Below are 16,091 nucleotides of genomic sequence, written 5' to 3'. Positions count from 1 at the left end.
AACTTGGAAAAAAAAAAAAAAAAAAAAGGTTGTATCTGTTGGGGGAGTATAAATTTGTATCTGTAAAAGTGGTGATTTGTACATGTAAAAAAAAAAGTGTATGTAAAAAAAAAAAAAAAAAAAAATGTACCTGTAACAAAGAAAATGTGTACTAAAAAAAATTCCGTAAAAAAAAAACGTACGTAAAAAAAATTAATAAAATAACCTAAAAAAAAATCTGTACAGAAAAAAAGCCTTTTTTTTTTCCACATACAATTTTTTTTTTATGTACATATTTTTTTGTGGACACATTTTCTTTTTTACAAGTACAATTTTTTTTTACGTAGGCTACAATTTTTTTTTTTTTACAGGTACAAATTACAACTTTTACATACAAATTTATACTTTTTCTACAGGCACTTTTTTTTTTTTTTTTTAACAGGTACAATTTATTTTTACAAGTACAAATTACGACTTTCGCATACAAATTTATACTTTTTTCTACAGGTACAATTTTTTTTTTTTTTTTTTTACAGGTTACTTTGCACCACATTTACCTCCATATGAGTGTACATAGCACTAGCCTCTGAGAGGATGTAAATATCTCAAATGTGGGACGTTTCCAAATCTCTCCACCGCACACAAGAGCGCCAGTCACATCCGGGCAGCGAGCACTGATACTCTTCAACTGAATTGACAACCTCTGATGACTCACACCCTCAAAAAGTCCGCCGAAACTCATTCACACCTAATCAGAAGTTTGGATAGACTGCGGCGGTTGCGCCATCTGGACAAGAAGCATAGCACGTGGGAGTGTCTTTTTTTTTTTTTGCCTGCGGCGACACTTCCAGTCAACCAATCAACCCACAACAGTTGGAATTTTGGACTTGTGTGACACACTGACGAGAAGCTTGAACTCTGACAGTAGAAGGCTCGTCAGCTTCAGTTTAAAAAAAACACAAAAAAAAACACGTCCATCCATCAACAAGCACTCGCGATGCATTATGAGTAATATGTCACAGTCAACAGGTCCGACCGGGTTTATGTGCCAATAACAATTGAGATTATGAACAAATAATTTGTTGCTGTAGTCTAACTATTCTCTTGAGTGGAAGTGTGTTCATGCCGCCAGAGCACAGTCAAGTCAGAGCAAAGTGTACCAAACCAGGAACGTGTGCCATCCAGCATCAACTATTAAGACATACAGTAGACGCAATTGCAATCAGAATTGAGTACAACACGATAATTAAGACAGTAACAGGACATAGCACAGTTATCTGGCTAAAAGCACCACAGCGCAAACTTTTGTCTCCCTTTCGCTATCAGCTCTGTGAACCAAAGCAAACAAAGCGGGCGGGCAAAATCTCAGCCTGGAGCCAAGAGTGCAGACAACAAAAACACAAAAACAGCCCCAAATCAGGTCACATCAAGTGACAGGTGCACTGACCAAGAATTTAACCACTCCATCCCGTCTGCTTTATGAGATGTACTAAACGCAATACAGAAGTGTTAGTTGGGCACAGAGAATGACTATTCCTTTAGCTAGCTAGCTAACATTGGATAAAGGTCATGTGACTTACAGTTACATCCATATACACTACATAGGATGTTCAAGAACACTTTTTTCCCAGACCCATGCCATTACAAATATTCACTCTTGACTACTCACTGATACTGAGTATAAACATCTAGTACTTTTTAATATAAAACAAAGGCCTTCCTGTCTTTCTGATGCAAATGATAATTCGCTAGGGCACTAAAAGACTACAAGTCAAAGTATTCATTCTGTAAGACCAAAACATTTCCAGATTTAAATGAGACTTTCCAATCTGATTGCGATCGGCTGTTATCTCTTAATTTACCCAATCGATTAATCTATGATTCTCATCGATTCTAGCCATGATCAAACAGCTGCAGCCCAACTATTCCTAAAGTGTAACGCATGTTACGCAATCCAGAACTCGATGTAGCAACCACATAAGATCACAAGTTGATATCCTCCTCAGCAAGTCCACGGGGAGTATCCATGAGGCTGCGAGTTGGCGAAAGCTCTTGGAAGTGGTCCGAAATCATTGTTTCCCTCGACAAGAGCATAACAACATTTTTTTCTCTCCTGGTTCATTCATGTGCATCATCTCTCAATTCATCCAAATGATGACTCACCACCGCCTGCTATGTTGCGATTAGGCGCCACCTTGCCATCTCGCACGGGATGGGAGTCCCGAAAAGTGGACTGTAAAAAGTGCACAATTGGGGGGGGATTCCACACGACTAATACTTCTCTTTGCGCATTTCACTCTGGCTCTTAAGCATTCCAGAAGCGTAATCAGCAGGTTGAGGAGAGCAGGATTCCACTTGTCTATTGTGTAGTGGGGGGTCACAGACAAAACGAAAGAAAAAGGCTTGAGGAGACGGGGAAAGGGGGGTAACATTCCTTTTCACTGCTTTGTGTTACTATGCAAATGTTACTATCACCTGCAACAATATACAATCATATGAAGCCTTGAATCGCTGCTCAATGATTTCATTTCTTCAGTGGTCTTAAAGTTACACACCAACCAGCAAGTTAATTTAGGGTTTAATAACTGGGACATATATATGATCAAATGAAAGAAATAAAATTACGTGGACTTCATTTCCTCAAATAGCTTATTTACTTTGCTGCAGAACTGGTGCTTATTTGAAGTCAGACTTCAACTCAAGGCTATGCTATTGAATATTTTCACAATCGATTAGTTGACCGATTGTCCCATCAATTAATAGGACAAAAAAATGATTTATCAAACAAAAAATGTGCATGTGAAGGGTAGTTATAGTTATCACAAGTTTTATTATCAAGTAAGGCTGCAACTAACAATTATTTTAGTAATCAATTCATCCGTTGATAATTTTGTCGATTAAAGAGATACTTCACTTATTCAGCCCATTATAGCAATAAAAAGTTAATATTTTGTCTATAATTAATTTGATACTTTCATTATTTTTCACGTACAATTAGTACCTGTAAAAACACATTTTGCAACTCCCTGTCGACTGAAAATGACACCACAAGGGCTCAGGTAACCAATCACAGCTTGTGAATGTCACATGACCAAACCTAGAAAACAGGAGAGCTGTGATTGGTTACCTGAGCCCTTGTGATGTCACTTTCAGTCGACAAGTTGCAAAATGTGTTTTAAAAAGAATTCAGAATTTAGAATTGTTATGGTTTTGACTGCCAAAAATGGCTAAATAAGTAAAGTATCCCTTTAATGGATGAACCGGATTTTAAAAAACATGCTTTAATTTCCATCTCTTTATTTAAAAAATGGACAATATTGCAAATTGACAGTGCAGAAAATACACAAAAAAAATTATGATTCAATTAATATGTCAGGAAATAGGCAAACATGTTGATCATTGTTTTTGCAAAATATTTTCTTTTTTAATTTTAGACAAAAAAAATAAATCTGCTTTCATAGTGAACTGCAGAAATCAGAGAATATTTACTGTTAAGAAGTTGAAATTCTAAATATTTGCACAATTTTAAATTAAAAATGGCATCTCAACTATTTATTGACGACCGAGAATAATTATCAAATTGATAATTGGCTACCTGTTGCAGCTCTACTATCAAATAACTAGTCACGAGGCAAGCTTGCAAATTGCGTCAACAAGACATCAGCCACATGTGCATTCAGCAAAAAAAAAAAAAAAAAAAAGATGAATGGTTAAATACACAACAGCAGCAGATGAAAATGGGCAAGAGATGAAACATCAACCTGTAATGTGCTGCACGTTGCCTTCCACTGTCAACAAACACCGAATGTGGCAAACACAAGCAACTTTTCATGGAGAACAGCACATATGGCTTTGATTAGAGGGAAGGGCAGAAAGAGACGCCAGTGGAAAGAGACCGAGGCGCGATGTGCGTGTGTGTGCGCGAGCGCAAAGTGACAAAGGGAGAAAGCTGACTGTATTTTCACTACCAATGAGTGCTGGCGTGTTTACATGTTTGCAAGAGCAGACTGAAAAATGACTCATGTTGAAGACCGAGGGATGGGAGGGCGTCAGAATTTATGTGTGTGACAAAAAGGTGAGCCACACAAGTGGAAGTGAAAGTAAAATCGTTTTAAAAACATCACTTTTTGCTCTTGGGCTCCAGCTAGTGCATATTTTTCGAAATAGAGTAATCTACCAATCATCCAATTGCACGTTCTAGTGTAGAATCAGTGACTTGACTGCGTGTTGCTTGAAAAGGTGGTGACTCGCTGGTGAGTGACATGGGTGTCGAATGAGAGGTTTGAGCTCTAACAACCGTGCTTTTTAAGTTTTTACTTATTTTGTATTCAGAGATTTTGCTATGACTTTTTTTTAATCTGAATTATTTGAGTTATTCGATATTAATCATTGCAGCCCCAGTTGGAACCACGGTCGGTCATCCTGTAACACAATTTTTAAGTAATTTTCTTTGAATTGTCTGCAGCAAGCAACTGTAGTTTTCTAGCAGCTGATAGTTCAGAAGGTGGAGGGGATTCAAAAATGTAATAAAGGTGAGTTGCTCCACAGCTGAAAGCCCGAGGGGGTCTGCACCAAAAATCATGTTATAAAGTCCAACCAAATAAATGTCTGACTCTCCTCACTTATCCACACTAGTGTCAACACAACTCCAGCCATGATGCAAAACAAACCCACTAGTGTTGACCTACACCAATACATCAAAATGGCATCCATTTTTAAATCCATATTTTTTTTTGTTATCTCGAGGGCCAAAGGTAACGTCACGTGGCCCGTTCAAATTCATACAAATGTAACCAATTATAGCTATAAAGCACATTTCACTTCATGACATTCAAAGTCAATAGAAAAAAATGAAATCTTATCAAACAGCCTCTGATGTGTTGTCAACAAACAAACGTGACGTCAAAAGTGGCGTCAATAAAATAAAAGCGCTATTCAACAAACGAAACGAGGCTGCCGGAAAGTGTCCAAACGTGTCCGCTGAAAGTATAAGCATGTCGCAGCTCTAACTTACCGACGAGTGAAGTTATAGCCAGCTAGTATCCAGCCAAATTGATGTCAGGTGTTGAAGTGAACGAGGAGCGTCTCCGTCCGTGGCTGACAGTTGATTGAACAGCTTGAGTTGTTGCACCATGCAAAGCGCTCTCTTTCGCTGATGCCTTCAGGGACAGCTCGGGAGTTTGTGCTTCACAAATGCCGCTGCGTCTTAATGAATATTTGAAAGGGTTTAGGTTGCGTTTTGTTGACATGCTATATGATTCTATACATTTATGAAAAACTGGAGGCTGTAATTCTTCTGTTATTTGTATTACTATATAATTTTAATGCGAGTATTTTTTCTGGTCATATTTTATGCGGTCCCTAAAGGATTCGAGGATGGTCGGAAGTCGGACTTTTCCGAGTTCAAATCAGGAAGTGTGTACGGGAACGCCCCCTTGAACTCGGAATTTCCACTTGCGAAGTCGGAAGGAAAAAAGGACCCCGACTTCACCGGCGGGCGGCGAACTACAATGTGACGTCACTCCGAATGGCAAAACACAATTTACTGGAGTATAAAACTAGATAGCTTTCTTCATTCATAAATATTCAACATAACTCCACCTAACGCAACGTACGTGAAAGTATTGCCGCTATCTCCCTGCATGAAATTATACGGTCAACTACTTAACTGTATGGAATGCTTATGAAATAAGATTAAATCAATAAATGAAGCTGAATAGCAAAAAAGTAAGTTTTCTATAAGTCAAAATTTGTTTTGAGGACCAAAATAAAAAAATAAAAAAGATTCTCATTACCCGCCATTTTGGTTGTTTACGTTCGCCTCGAACGTTTTCAGGTCGGAACTGGGAAAAACCTACTCGGATATATCCGACTTCCGACCATCCTCGAATGCAGCATTCGTCCAATGCAGTGAAGTAGTGGATTTTTTTTTTTTTTTTTTTTTTTTTTTAATATATACTTATTTTAACATTTGTTTGTTGGTTTGTTGAGAAGCCATTAACCCCGTTTTTTTTTTTAAACACTTACTGGTGGTTAAACCCTCTTATCAGGATTCGTTAGCGATACTGAACTCAATTTTATTAATAAATCAATATAAAACAACCATCGCTGCATATAAAATGCAACAAAAATCAGTCATGCAATATACAGGTAAAACAAAACACAAACTAAATTCATAAATTTCGGAATAGGTAGGCCTATTAAGTAAATAAATACATAAATAAAATAAAATAAAATAAAATAAAATAAAATAAAATAAAATGAAAAAGTAAATAAATACATTTACTAAGCTATTTAATTTTACATCATATATGGTGGTTCCAACTGTACATGAATGTAGCATTTCTATAGTTACTGAGCTGCATGGGTCAGAAAGACAATTAAGTGAGTCTGCTCTGTGTCTGTGTGTGTCACCCGTTTGGAATGTCTTGCAAATGCAATTTACCCACTCACATTTGCCAGATGTCCATTTTATGCAGTCCTGTATATATTAGGTGGCATTTACACTACTCTATACTGACCTTGTCATTTGTGTTTTGTTACGATATCAAATCTCCCGCATGTTTTTCATGTAGCTATGCATAACTTCCCATGAGTCCTTTTTAACTTCACGTCCAATAAAGGCGCCTATTTCAACTTGGAAAAATGAGGGATCCTTTTCCCTCCCATTCGCATTGATGGGAAGCATGATGCCATGCTGCAGGAATGTGTAATCCCCCCTTTAAAAAAAATAATAAAAAAAAAATCCTCAAGCATTCCTCCCCACCGTAGAGTGTGCATAAATTCTTTGGGATTCCCCCACTTTTTTGGACCAAAAAGGTAGTTTTTTTCTCTCTCTCTCTCCTTATGTCTTTACTATACGCCAAAAAATGAGCTCACTGACTTTAATGACTGTATTAAAAATAAAAATAAAAAAGCTGAAAGTAAAATTAGGCCTTTAGAAAAATATTGAAAATCGATGGCTTAAAAAAAATTGGCTCGTGATTAAGCCTAAAGATGTAATTTCATCATTTGTCCATTAAAAAAATATATTCGTTGTCAGACAGGCGAGATTTGTGAGATGTCGCCCTCTAGTGTCAGAAATAGTTCATTACATTAAAACAATATCAATATCAAGCAAATTTGGTGCAAGACTTCTTTGGTTTGGAAGAAAAGCAGATAAATCCCGTCACTTTAAGAGATCAAGTGTGCTATTGATCTGAACCTGAAGTGTGTTTGAAACACTGCATGAATGTACTGTACAAGAGCGCTGCAAAAAACGTGTGCTGTAGTGTTTACAAGCTACAAGGGGGAATAAACAAAGAAGCCTGTGTGCATGCACACGCACACATGCACAATGACAACAATCCATCCCAGCGGGGTATTATCCTCTCTCACCTGACTCAGTGGTTTATTTTTATTTGACTCTTTTTACCCCTTGTGACCTTTTAGAGCCTTTAGTGTTATGGATTTTTTTTTTTTTTTTACAGGAGACTGTAAAACTAAACCACATTCACACACACACATCAGGTACCAATGAGGTCATTGATCTGGATTTTATTACTGAGCCATGTTGGACTAAATAGAATTCATATGTATGCAGAAATGTACAGAATGTCGTAAATGACAGAAATAATGACAATAAATATATGTGAAAGCTCTATTTACTATTTACTGATAATTGGAAACAGCACATTGTGCAATTAAGTCAGCAGAAGTACTCCAAAATATATATTTGTAAATCAAGCAACCACATAGAAAAAATATATTATCCAAAATGTGATACTTTCTTTTTCCCCCTTAAAAAAAAAATAAAAATAAAAAAATAAAAAAATGTAAATATTTGGTTGAAAACTAATACCTTCATTTCAGCATCAGCTATAATTTATATGGAACGCTGTATAAATAAATCAAATATTGTGAACCCTTGTCACGTTTCCTCTAAAGGGGCTTTTCTCAAGTTTGCATTACATCCCTGTTTCACAGGGACTGGATTAGCACACTCAGTTTCTTGGAAGTCCCATCAAGAATACAGTGCATAACTTGTCATTTAAGTGACATAGTTTGTGACTCACCAAGAATAGGAAGGAGGATGTTGGAAGATGCTCATTTCAAATCTAAATGTTCATTCTTGTCAAAGCAAAGTGGTACATTGAGATACGAGCCGTCGTTTGCATTTTGTTTTTGTTATGGTGGCACTGAGCTCAAATTACTTCACAGTTAGTGACAAATTCTTGAGTACAAAAAAGAACAAAAAAACTGTGATGTTCAATCCCACTCCCAGTCCAGGTTTGTTCAAGTTTACGTGTTTTGACCAAAAACACAAAGGCTAACAAGTACTTTGCCTTGCTAAAGTCCGCTAGCTTAATGCTAATGTCCGATGCTAAAAAGTCCGCTAGCTTAATGCTAATGTCCGATGCTAAAAAGTCCGCTTGCTTAATGCTAATACACGATGCTAAAAAGGCCGATAGCTTAATGCGAACACACAATGCTAAACACCTAGACCAGCTAGCGGCAAAATAAAAATTAAACTTGTATCTCAAGGCACCACTTTTATTTATTACGGCATTTCATTCAACATTTCTTCCAAGGGAGTTTTACAAACGATGTGTGCAAATACACAAAAGTATTGGGGTACACTTCTTAATTAATCATTTAGTCTTAGTTGTTAGGCCATGTGTCTGAATACTTTTGGCCTAGAGCTGCCTCTTTCAGACAAGGCACATGTTGAGTTCAAATAACTACTGTATTTTTAATTTCCAGACACAGTATATTCTTTTTCACGTGAAATCATCTTTTGGTAGAGGATATCCATTCTAAGTGATCCCTGAGAGAATCCTAATTCATTTAAACCAAAAAATGTAACAAAGCTTCATACTTGCTGGGGGAAAAAAATAATAATGCGTAAGGTATCGGGATGGGTGTAAAATTGTGATTGTGAAATTGACATGATTGAAACAAAATGGTCATCCATACTTAGTTGTAAGTGGTAAAACCGCTGGTGTGCCTCATGTTGAGATAAGTCAAGACAGTCTTTTAAGACATGTTTTATAATTATTAGGGGGGTTTTTTAGACACAGTGAGAATGGTCCTAATGCTGGCTTTGTTGACTTCATGTAGACTCACCTTAAAAAAAAGGGTGGGGGGGTGATGAGCTAAGGCGATGCGATACACTTCCACCATAACTTTTGTATTGCACATAAGAACAGTACGGAAGCGTAGAGCTGCCAATGTGGAGTAAACATTTTTGGCTGGCGAGTATATTCGAACATACTCGCGAATATGTTCGAACATACTCGCAAATATGTTCCAATGTATTGAAATATGTTCGAAAATACTCGCAAAGATGTTCGAACATAGTCGCAAATACGTTCGAACACAGTCGCAAATACGCTGGAACATACTCGATTGCTGTGGTACCCAAATGCACAAGCGTAATACCCCATTGCATTATGGGGCGAAAAAGTTAAAGTTAAAAGTTACGAATGAACACTGTTGTTTGTCTACTTAATTTTCTAATGAATTGGTAATGTGACCCAAATAACTAAAAAAATGGGGTTTTGTTTTCACTCGCGCATGCGCAAATACCACCCCGTGGCATTATGGGAAGGTATGCTAACTTTGTAGCATGTAGCCTACAAGTACGTTCGAACATATTTGCAACTATGTTCGAACGTATTTGCGACTATGTTCGAACGCATTTGCAACTATGTTTGAATGTATTTGCTACTATGTTCGAACATATTTGCGAGTATGTTCAAACATACTCGCCAGCCAAAAATGTTTACTCCACATTGGCAGCTCCACGCTTCCGTAGAACAGAGACAAAACAGGAAGTGTAATGCAAGTTTAGCTACACGAGGAGCCAAGGCAGTGTAATAATAATAATAATAATAATAATAATTCCGCTTCATTAAAAAGGTCAAGAAAATGAAAACTAAACAAGCTTGCTGTTACTCTTATTTGCCAGACGAGGTCCAGCGGAAATCTGTGTGACTTCCAGGGTGTTGTCATTTCAAAAACATAACGTTCCGGCCTCAGAACTGTTGCCCTCATAAAGCCCGACAATGTTTTAAATGGCATCTAATTCATAGTTTAACCGTTGTGTCATAAAAGTAAAAGTAAAACTGACCTTTTGAAGACGCTGAAGACGTAACTGGGCGTGAACCGGAAGGCGTTTCTTCACGGTGACCTAATAAATTCATGGAGAATTGAATTGATATTTAATTGTTTTTCAAATTGAAGTCATTGAGTTGTTCCAAACAGAACCTTTCCTGTGTCGCAGCTGCAAACCTCGTTGCAGGTTTGATGTTCAGAACAAGTACAGAAGAAACCAATAACAGTAAAACCGCAAACAATCAATAAAATAGCGCTGGACAGTTCGCTCCTCGCGTTTCAGCTCTTGCGCGTGTTGCTGTACCACTTCCTCAACGCGACGCCGCTGGTGCTCAGCACGATGAACAGCGCCCCCCCGAGGCTCCACCAGCTGGGCGCTTGGCCCAAGAAAACAAACTGGAAGAAGAAGGCCAGCACCACGTCCACCGTCCTGGTCAGGGCCACGGGGCCGGCCTTCTCCAGCTGCAGGGCTTTGGTCAGGAAGGTTTGGCCGGCGATGCCCAGGACGGCGATCAGCATCAGCATCCAGCGGTCTTGGCCGCACGAGGGGATCGTCCACTTGCCCAGCACGCTGACGGCGATGACGCACTCGATGAAGCCGATGACGGCGTAATACCACACCGAGAGGTAGTAGTGCACGCTCTTTCCTATCTTGCGCAGGACGACCATGGTACATGCGGCCCCGATCGCGCCTATGGAAAAGTACACAAGAAATGTCAGGATAAGAAGAGCTGAATGATTTTCAAAAATAATCGAATGGTAATTATGTTTCCTCATTATTGCGATTGCGATTTAATGGCCACTATTTTTTCAAGGTCCTCTTTCCATGCATTATTAAACATACACAAGCAATATATTAATCGATACGAAAATAAACAATATCATATTTACTATATTATTCATAATATAATACAGTAAAAAAAAAAAAAATAATTCTAAATAAAATTGCAATACCATTTTAAATAAAAAATAAATTCCATCTTAAATTTAGCATTTTTAATCATGTTTTTTTAAATGTAAATAAAAAAAATTGACTTAAATTGTTACTAATATTATGAATAATATAATACAGTACGAAATAGATTCTGAATTAAATTATAATACCATTTTAAATTAAAAACAAATTCTACCTTAAATTTTGTATTTTTAATGTTTAACATAAATGAAAAACACTGACTTAAATTATTACTAATATTACTAATAATATAATTCAGTACAAAAATAAATTCTACCTTAAATTTTGCATTTTTGATAATATATTTTTTTTAACGTGAAACTGACTTAAATTGCTGCTAATATTACTAATAACATAATTCAATACAAAATAAATTCTAAATGAACTTGCAATACCATTTGAAATTGAAAATAAATTCTACCTTAAATTTTGCATTTTTAATAATAGACTTAAAAAAAAAAAAGACAGACTTTAATTGTTACTAATATTACTAATAATATCATTCAGTACAAAATAAATTCAAAATTAAACTGCAATACCATTTTAAATTAAAAATAAATTCTACCTTAGATTTTGAATTTTTAATAATAGATTTTTTTTAACGTAAATTAGAAATACTGACTTAAACTGGTACTAATATTAATAATGATTTAATTCAATACAAAAATTCTAAATTAAATCGCAATACCATTTTAACTAAGAAATAAATTCTACCTTAAATTTGCATTTTTAATGTTTTTTTAACGTAAATTAACTTAAATGTGAAATGACTTAAATGTTACTAATATTACTAAGAATTTAATTCAACACAAAATAAATTCTAAATAAATGTATTTCTTAATTAAATTGTGATAACATTTTAAATTCTAACTTAAATTGCTTTTTTAAAATATTTTTTTAACTTCAAAATGAACTGACTTAAATTATTTTTGTCTATAAATACATGTTAAATTAAATTCAAAATAAATTACTTCCATAACATGCTACATATAATAATTATAAATACGGATGTATTCACTCTTTGCGTACTCACTGATACCAGGTACCGATACCCGAAGTACTTTTATGTATAAAATTTCACAAAATCTAAAATCTTTCTAATGGATGCAGATGATGATTCACCAATAATAAAAAAAAACGTAGAAAGTTAAAACGTGAACTGTTATCAGTTCAAATCACCTGCAAAAGCAGCGATGGTCCCCTTGATGTGGTTCGTGTAGTTTCCCTCGATGCCCTGGATATGTTCGCCGAAGAGAAACGGCGGCCGGGCGATGAGGACGACTCCAGTCAAGGTGAAGACGGTGAAGACGCAGTCCCAGATTGTACACTTCTCCTTCAAAAACACCCAGGCCAGCAGCGAGGTGAAGACTGGATTACTGCTCAAAAAGACAAACCGTGCTCACGCACTCACCCGAAATTTTAACGCGACGAGGTGCGAGTGTTTCACCTCACCTGAACATGATGACGGTGGCGTCGGCCAGCGGCATCTGCTGCACGGCGTAGAAGAGCAGGATCATGGCGTTGGAGCCCAGGAAGCCCCGCAGCATCAGATACAGACGCTTATTCCGGGGACCCAGGAAGCCTGTCCTGCAGGAGCACAGATAATGAGGGTGGACGGATGAATGGGAAACAAAATGGATGGCGGTGGGGGAGACAAAATGGATGGCTGGCCCGACTGTGACGGTGAAGGTCGTAAATGACGTTTTTGGGGAAGGGAAGATGACACGAGGATGGATGCATGGGCTGAAATGTGGTTCAGATGTAATTTTGTTGGGGGTGGAGAGGAAAAAAAAAAAAAAAAAAAAGATAGATGGAAGGACACGCTGGTGAGTCTTCATCTATTTTAAACCTCTTTTTACTGTGGTCATAAATATACAAGTGTCAACATTTTACGCATGTCAATTTTCCAACATGAAGAGGAATAATTTATTCACAATATTTAATAGGAGTGTGACGATATATCGATATCGCAATAAATCGTGATACTTGGTCTCCCGATAGATTATCGATACGCCTACGCAAGTATTGCGATATTTGTAGTTATATATACAGCCACTGTGACGGCTCCATTGTTCATTACTTATTGAGCAATTACTTGGCAGGCCACTAGGGGGAGTGCCTCATAAGAGTGGCGGGGAAATGTACGGAAGTCTTCAGGCGAAGAAGACTCATGAGCTTTACTTTTACTTGCCTAAGACAGTTTCCTGTCCAGCAACTGGCTGAGTTTTGCAAACATTTCTATGAAAAATGTGTATTATATCTTCAATTTTAACATTTTAAAACACATTTTATGTTTCAACTTTTTGAAGCACACAATTTCTGAGGAATATTAATGTTCATTTAATTGGAGTTTATTTAGTTTTGCAATGTTACACAAAAAGAGAAGACGTTTGTTTAAAAAAAATATACACTAAAGTACTCACTGCGAAGAAGACACCAGTTTTAATATTGCGATTCAGTGATGGTACAAAAAAAAAAATGTTCTCATTGAGAATAAACATCAATTTATGTCTTGAGTAGATTTATCATAAATTATTGTGGGTGCCTAATATTTAATTTTGCTTTTAATTGATCATATTGTTAAAAAACAATGCAATACAAATAATTAAATATTGTGAGATAAATCTAGTATTTTTGTTCAATATCAAAAATAAATTCACATTAAAAAAAATCTTTAAATATGTTATATATTTTAGCTAATTTTAACAGATATAATTGTTGGGGGGGAAATAGAGTATAGCATCCATATAAACATCCAGTTAATGTCATTTTATATTCCCCTTTCTAGTCGATGACCTACACTTCCATCTCACAATGATGATTCAAGTTTTTTTTCATTGAATTTCTCAATCATGCTTACTTGTGGTAAATGAGTAAAGGCGCGATGAAAACCATCTGGAAGAAGCAGCGAATGCCGCTGATCTCGATAGCGTGCACTCCCTGGATGGTCTTCACCATCAGGGAGATGATGGAAAAGAAGACTGAGGAGAGGAAGGCATAGAACAAACCAAGACCGGGACATCTCTTTGATTTCCCTGTGGAATGAAAAAAAAAGAAAAAAAGAAAGGTAGAGTTAATATTACAGAACAAAATGTTTCAAGGGTACGCCAGCAAGTTTCAAAACATTTCAAGAGCACCTTGCCAGCGGTGCACGGCACATACCGACTGTCAAGATTATGTTTCCACTTGTCTTTGTGATCGCACGCAGTGTGACGTCTATTTTCAATCCCGTATATCAAATAACTTATTCTAACCTTTAGTCAGGAAAAAGGCCCGATTGTTCAGGTGAGTTAAACTGGTCGGGTAGTAGTATCCAGTTTCCTTGAACAGTTCCAAAAAGAACTTCAATACTTTCTTATTCATTGTAAACTTTATTGTCCTTTTCGAACGTTCCACCTTTTCCCAGCTTTGTCAGAAACTAATAATGGGCAAGTCGGGTCTTATCCATTCGCCCATTTTCATTAGTGCTTGTACTCAAGTCACAGGTGAGCCGACTAGAGCTGACTTTGAGGAAGAGGCCTGGCATATAGCCTATAAACAAAATACCATCAATGCGTTCTAACTTGAATGTTTTTAGAAAGTGGGAGGAAGATAAGAGTACTGGGAGAAAACCCGCAGCAAGCACAAGGAGAACATAGAAACTTCGCAAAAAGGCCACAGCTGAAATTGAAACCCAATAATGTTTTGTCATGTTTTTTTTTATGCTAATGTATTTTGTATCACTGGCGTCATTATATTCAGGCTTCCCTTTCTTTTTCTTTTTTTTTTTAAAGCAACCTATAAACATGTGTACAGTTGCAGGTTACAAATGTGTCTAATTAAATTACTATGTGATTAAATAATGTGATAAATTATGCTAAATGGCCAGCTAGCCTAACTAGCTAAAATGATGACATAACATTATACGTTAATACAGACGATGTTGCTGAGCAGATGTATATTGTGTGTTACTTTAAGCAGTAACCTCGTAACGTCATCACTGGCTGTGTGGTTCACTATTATGCCCCAAAACATTTACATTTACGCGAGAATACGTTATGCTGAACAACTGTAAATTTACTATACTGTGCAGTGGTTGTTAGCTAACAGCCGTCACGTGACATGAGCACCGTTATCGCTTATGCGTGACGTCACGCGATAGTAACTCAATATTTACAGGAAGTAATTTATTCGGTATTATAACGGTTCTTTTAACTTAAGGCAACGTTCAAAATAGAACGCGGTAACAGGAGGCATGCACACACGGTTAGAATTTGAAATCAGGTCAACCTTGGCTCGCGCTCTGGCCGGCGGATGCTGCCTTCCTGGTGACGCGCGACGCCGGCGGCGGGCACAGCGTTTCCCACTCGCCGCCCTCCGGCAACTTCGAGGCGGTCGTCTCCTCCTCCTCCTCCTCGCCAGCATCCCCGTCGTGGTCCTGCCGCGGGCGCACGCGAGTCCTCTCCATGGACGGCTCGCGGTCGCCGTACCAGCGGTCGTCGTCGCTGCCGCTGTTTTCGCCATGACTGGCAACTTTGTGGAACACGACCGTGACGTGTTCTGGCACGGCTAAAGCGTTCTCCGGTGGGCAGTGGTCGCGGTCAGCCATGGTGAGATGTGAGGACCGGGCGGCAGCATGCCTCGATCCGGCGACTGCCCGGCTCTTGGTTCCCCAGAAGTGACTAGAAAGGCCAAGTTAATAACTAACCTTGGTTTGGCCCGGACGCCAACTCGCTTGCAGTGATTTACTTTAGCCACGGGGGGCAGAAGAAATGAAGCCTACCCCCCTACCACTTTGATGGACAACCAAAACATGAAACGTTCACGCCCACTGTTTGCACTTATCAGCTGACGTGCATTACGTCATTTCGACCTGTCAAACGACATAAACGTTTTCTTTGTCACAGTTGACACTTCTGTCCCTTAAATCAAGAGGTGACAAATATTGTCACACTTTACTTAAATCCTTACGTACTACTTCATTTTGGTAGACAGTCAGGTGACATATGACCCGGAATATTTTCAGTTTTTACTTCTTAGGAAACTCAAAGTTAACCCGAAGAAAATTATAAATGAGCGTCCC

The 16,091-nt window shown here is 37.6% G+C and overlaps 2 protein-coding genes across 6 annotated transcripts in view; both read right to left on the bottom strand.

Moving 5' to 3' along the window:
- plce1 (phospholipase C, epsilon 1) overlaps nt 1-5,200 on the bottom strand; it is a 58,235-nt gene extending 53,035 nt beyond the window's left edge. For 2 of the 4 annotated variants that reach the window (XM_077502651.1, XM_077502652.1), the window contains exon 1: nt 4,994-5,197. The gene's annotated coding sequence lies outside the window, so the exon portion shown is untranslated. Of the gene's footprint in view, nt 1-4,993 lie in introns of all 4 variants that reach the window. The other 2 variants (XR_013279468.1, XM_077502650.1) reach the window with 2 other exon arrangements.
- A 2,300-nt stretch (nt 5,201-7,500) lies between these two features.
- slc35g1 (solute carrier family 35 member G1) lies at nt 7,501-15,834 on the bottom strand. Of its 2 annotated transcripts, none has more exons than XM_077501802.1 (5): nt 15,299-15,834; nt 13,890-14,064; nt 12,482-12,616; nt 12,209-12,405; nt 7,501-10,766 (listed from the first exon to the last, which is right to left on the bottom strand). In XM_077501802.1, exons 1-5 carry the CDS (start codon nt 15,615-15,617, stop codon nt 10,354-10,356), a joined length of 1,239 nt encoding a protein of 412 aa, XP_077357928.1. In that variant the 5' UTR covers nt 15,618-15,834; the 3' UTR covers nt 7,501-10,353. The 2 variants fall into 2 exon arrangements, with proteins under 2 accessions (XP_077357928.1, XP_077357929.1); XM_077501803.1 differs by lacking the exon at nt 15,299-15,834 and adding an exon at nt 14,284-14,749.
- Between the last annotated feature and the right edge of the window lie 257 nt (nt 15,835-16,091).

The sequence above is a fragment of the Festucalex cinctus genome, chromosome 17 (assembly GCF_051991245.1).
Source record: "Festucalex cinctus isolate MCC-2025b chromosome 17, RoL_Fcin_1.0, whole genome shotgun sequence".
Lineage (NCBI taxonomy): Eukaryota > Metazoa > Chordata > Actinopteri > Syngnathiformes > Syngnathidae > Festucalex > Festucalex cinctus.
This window is presented reverse-complemented; position numbering and strand designations above follow the sequence as displayed.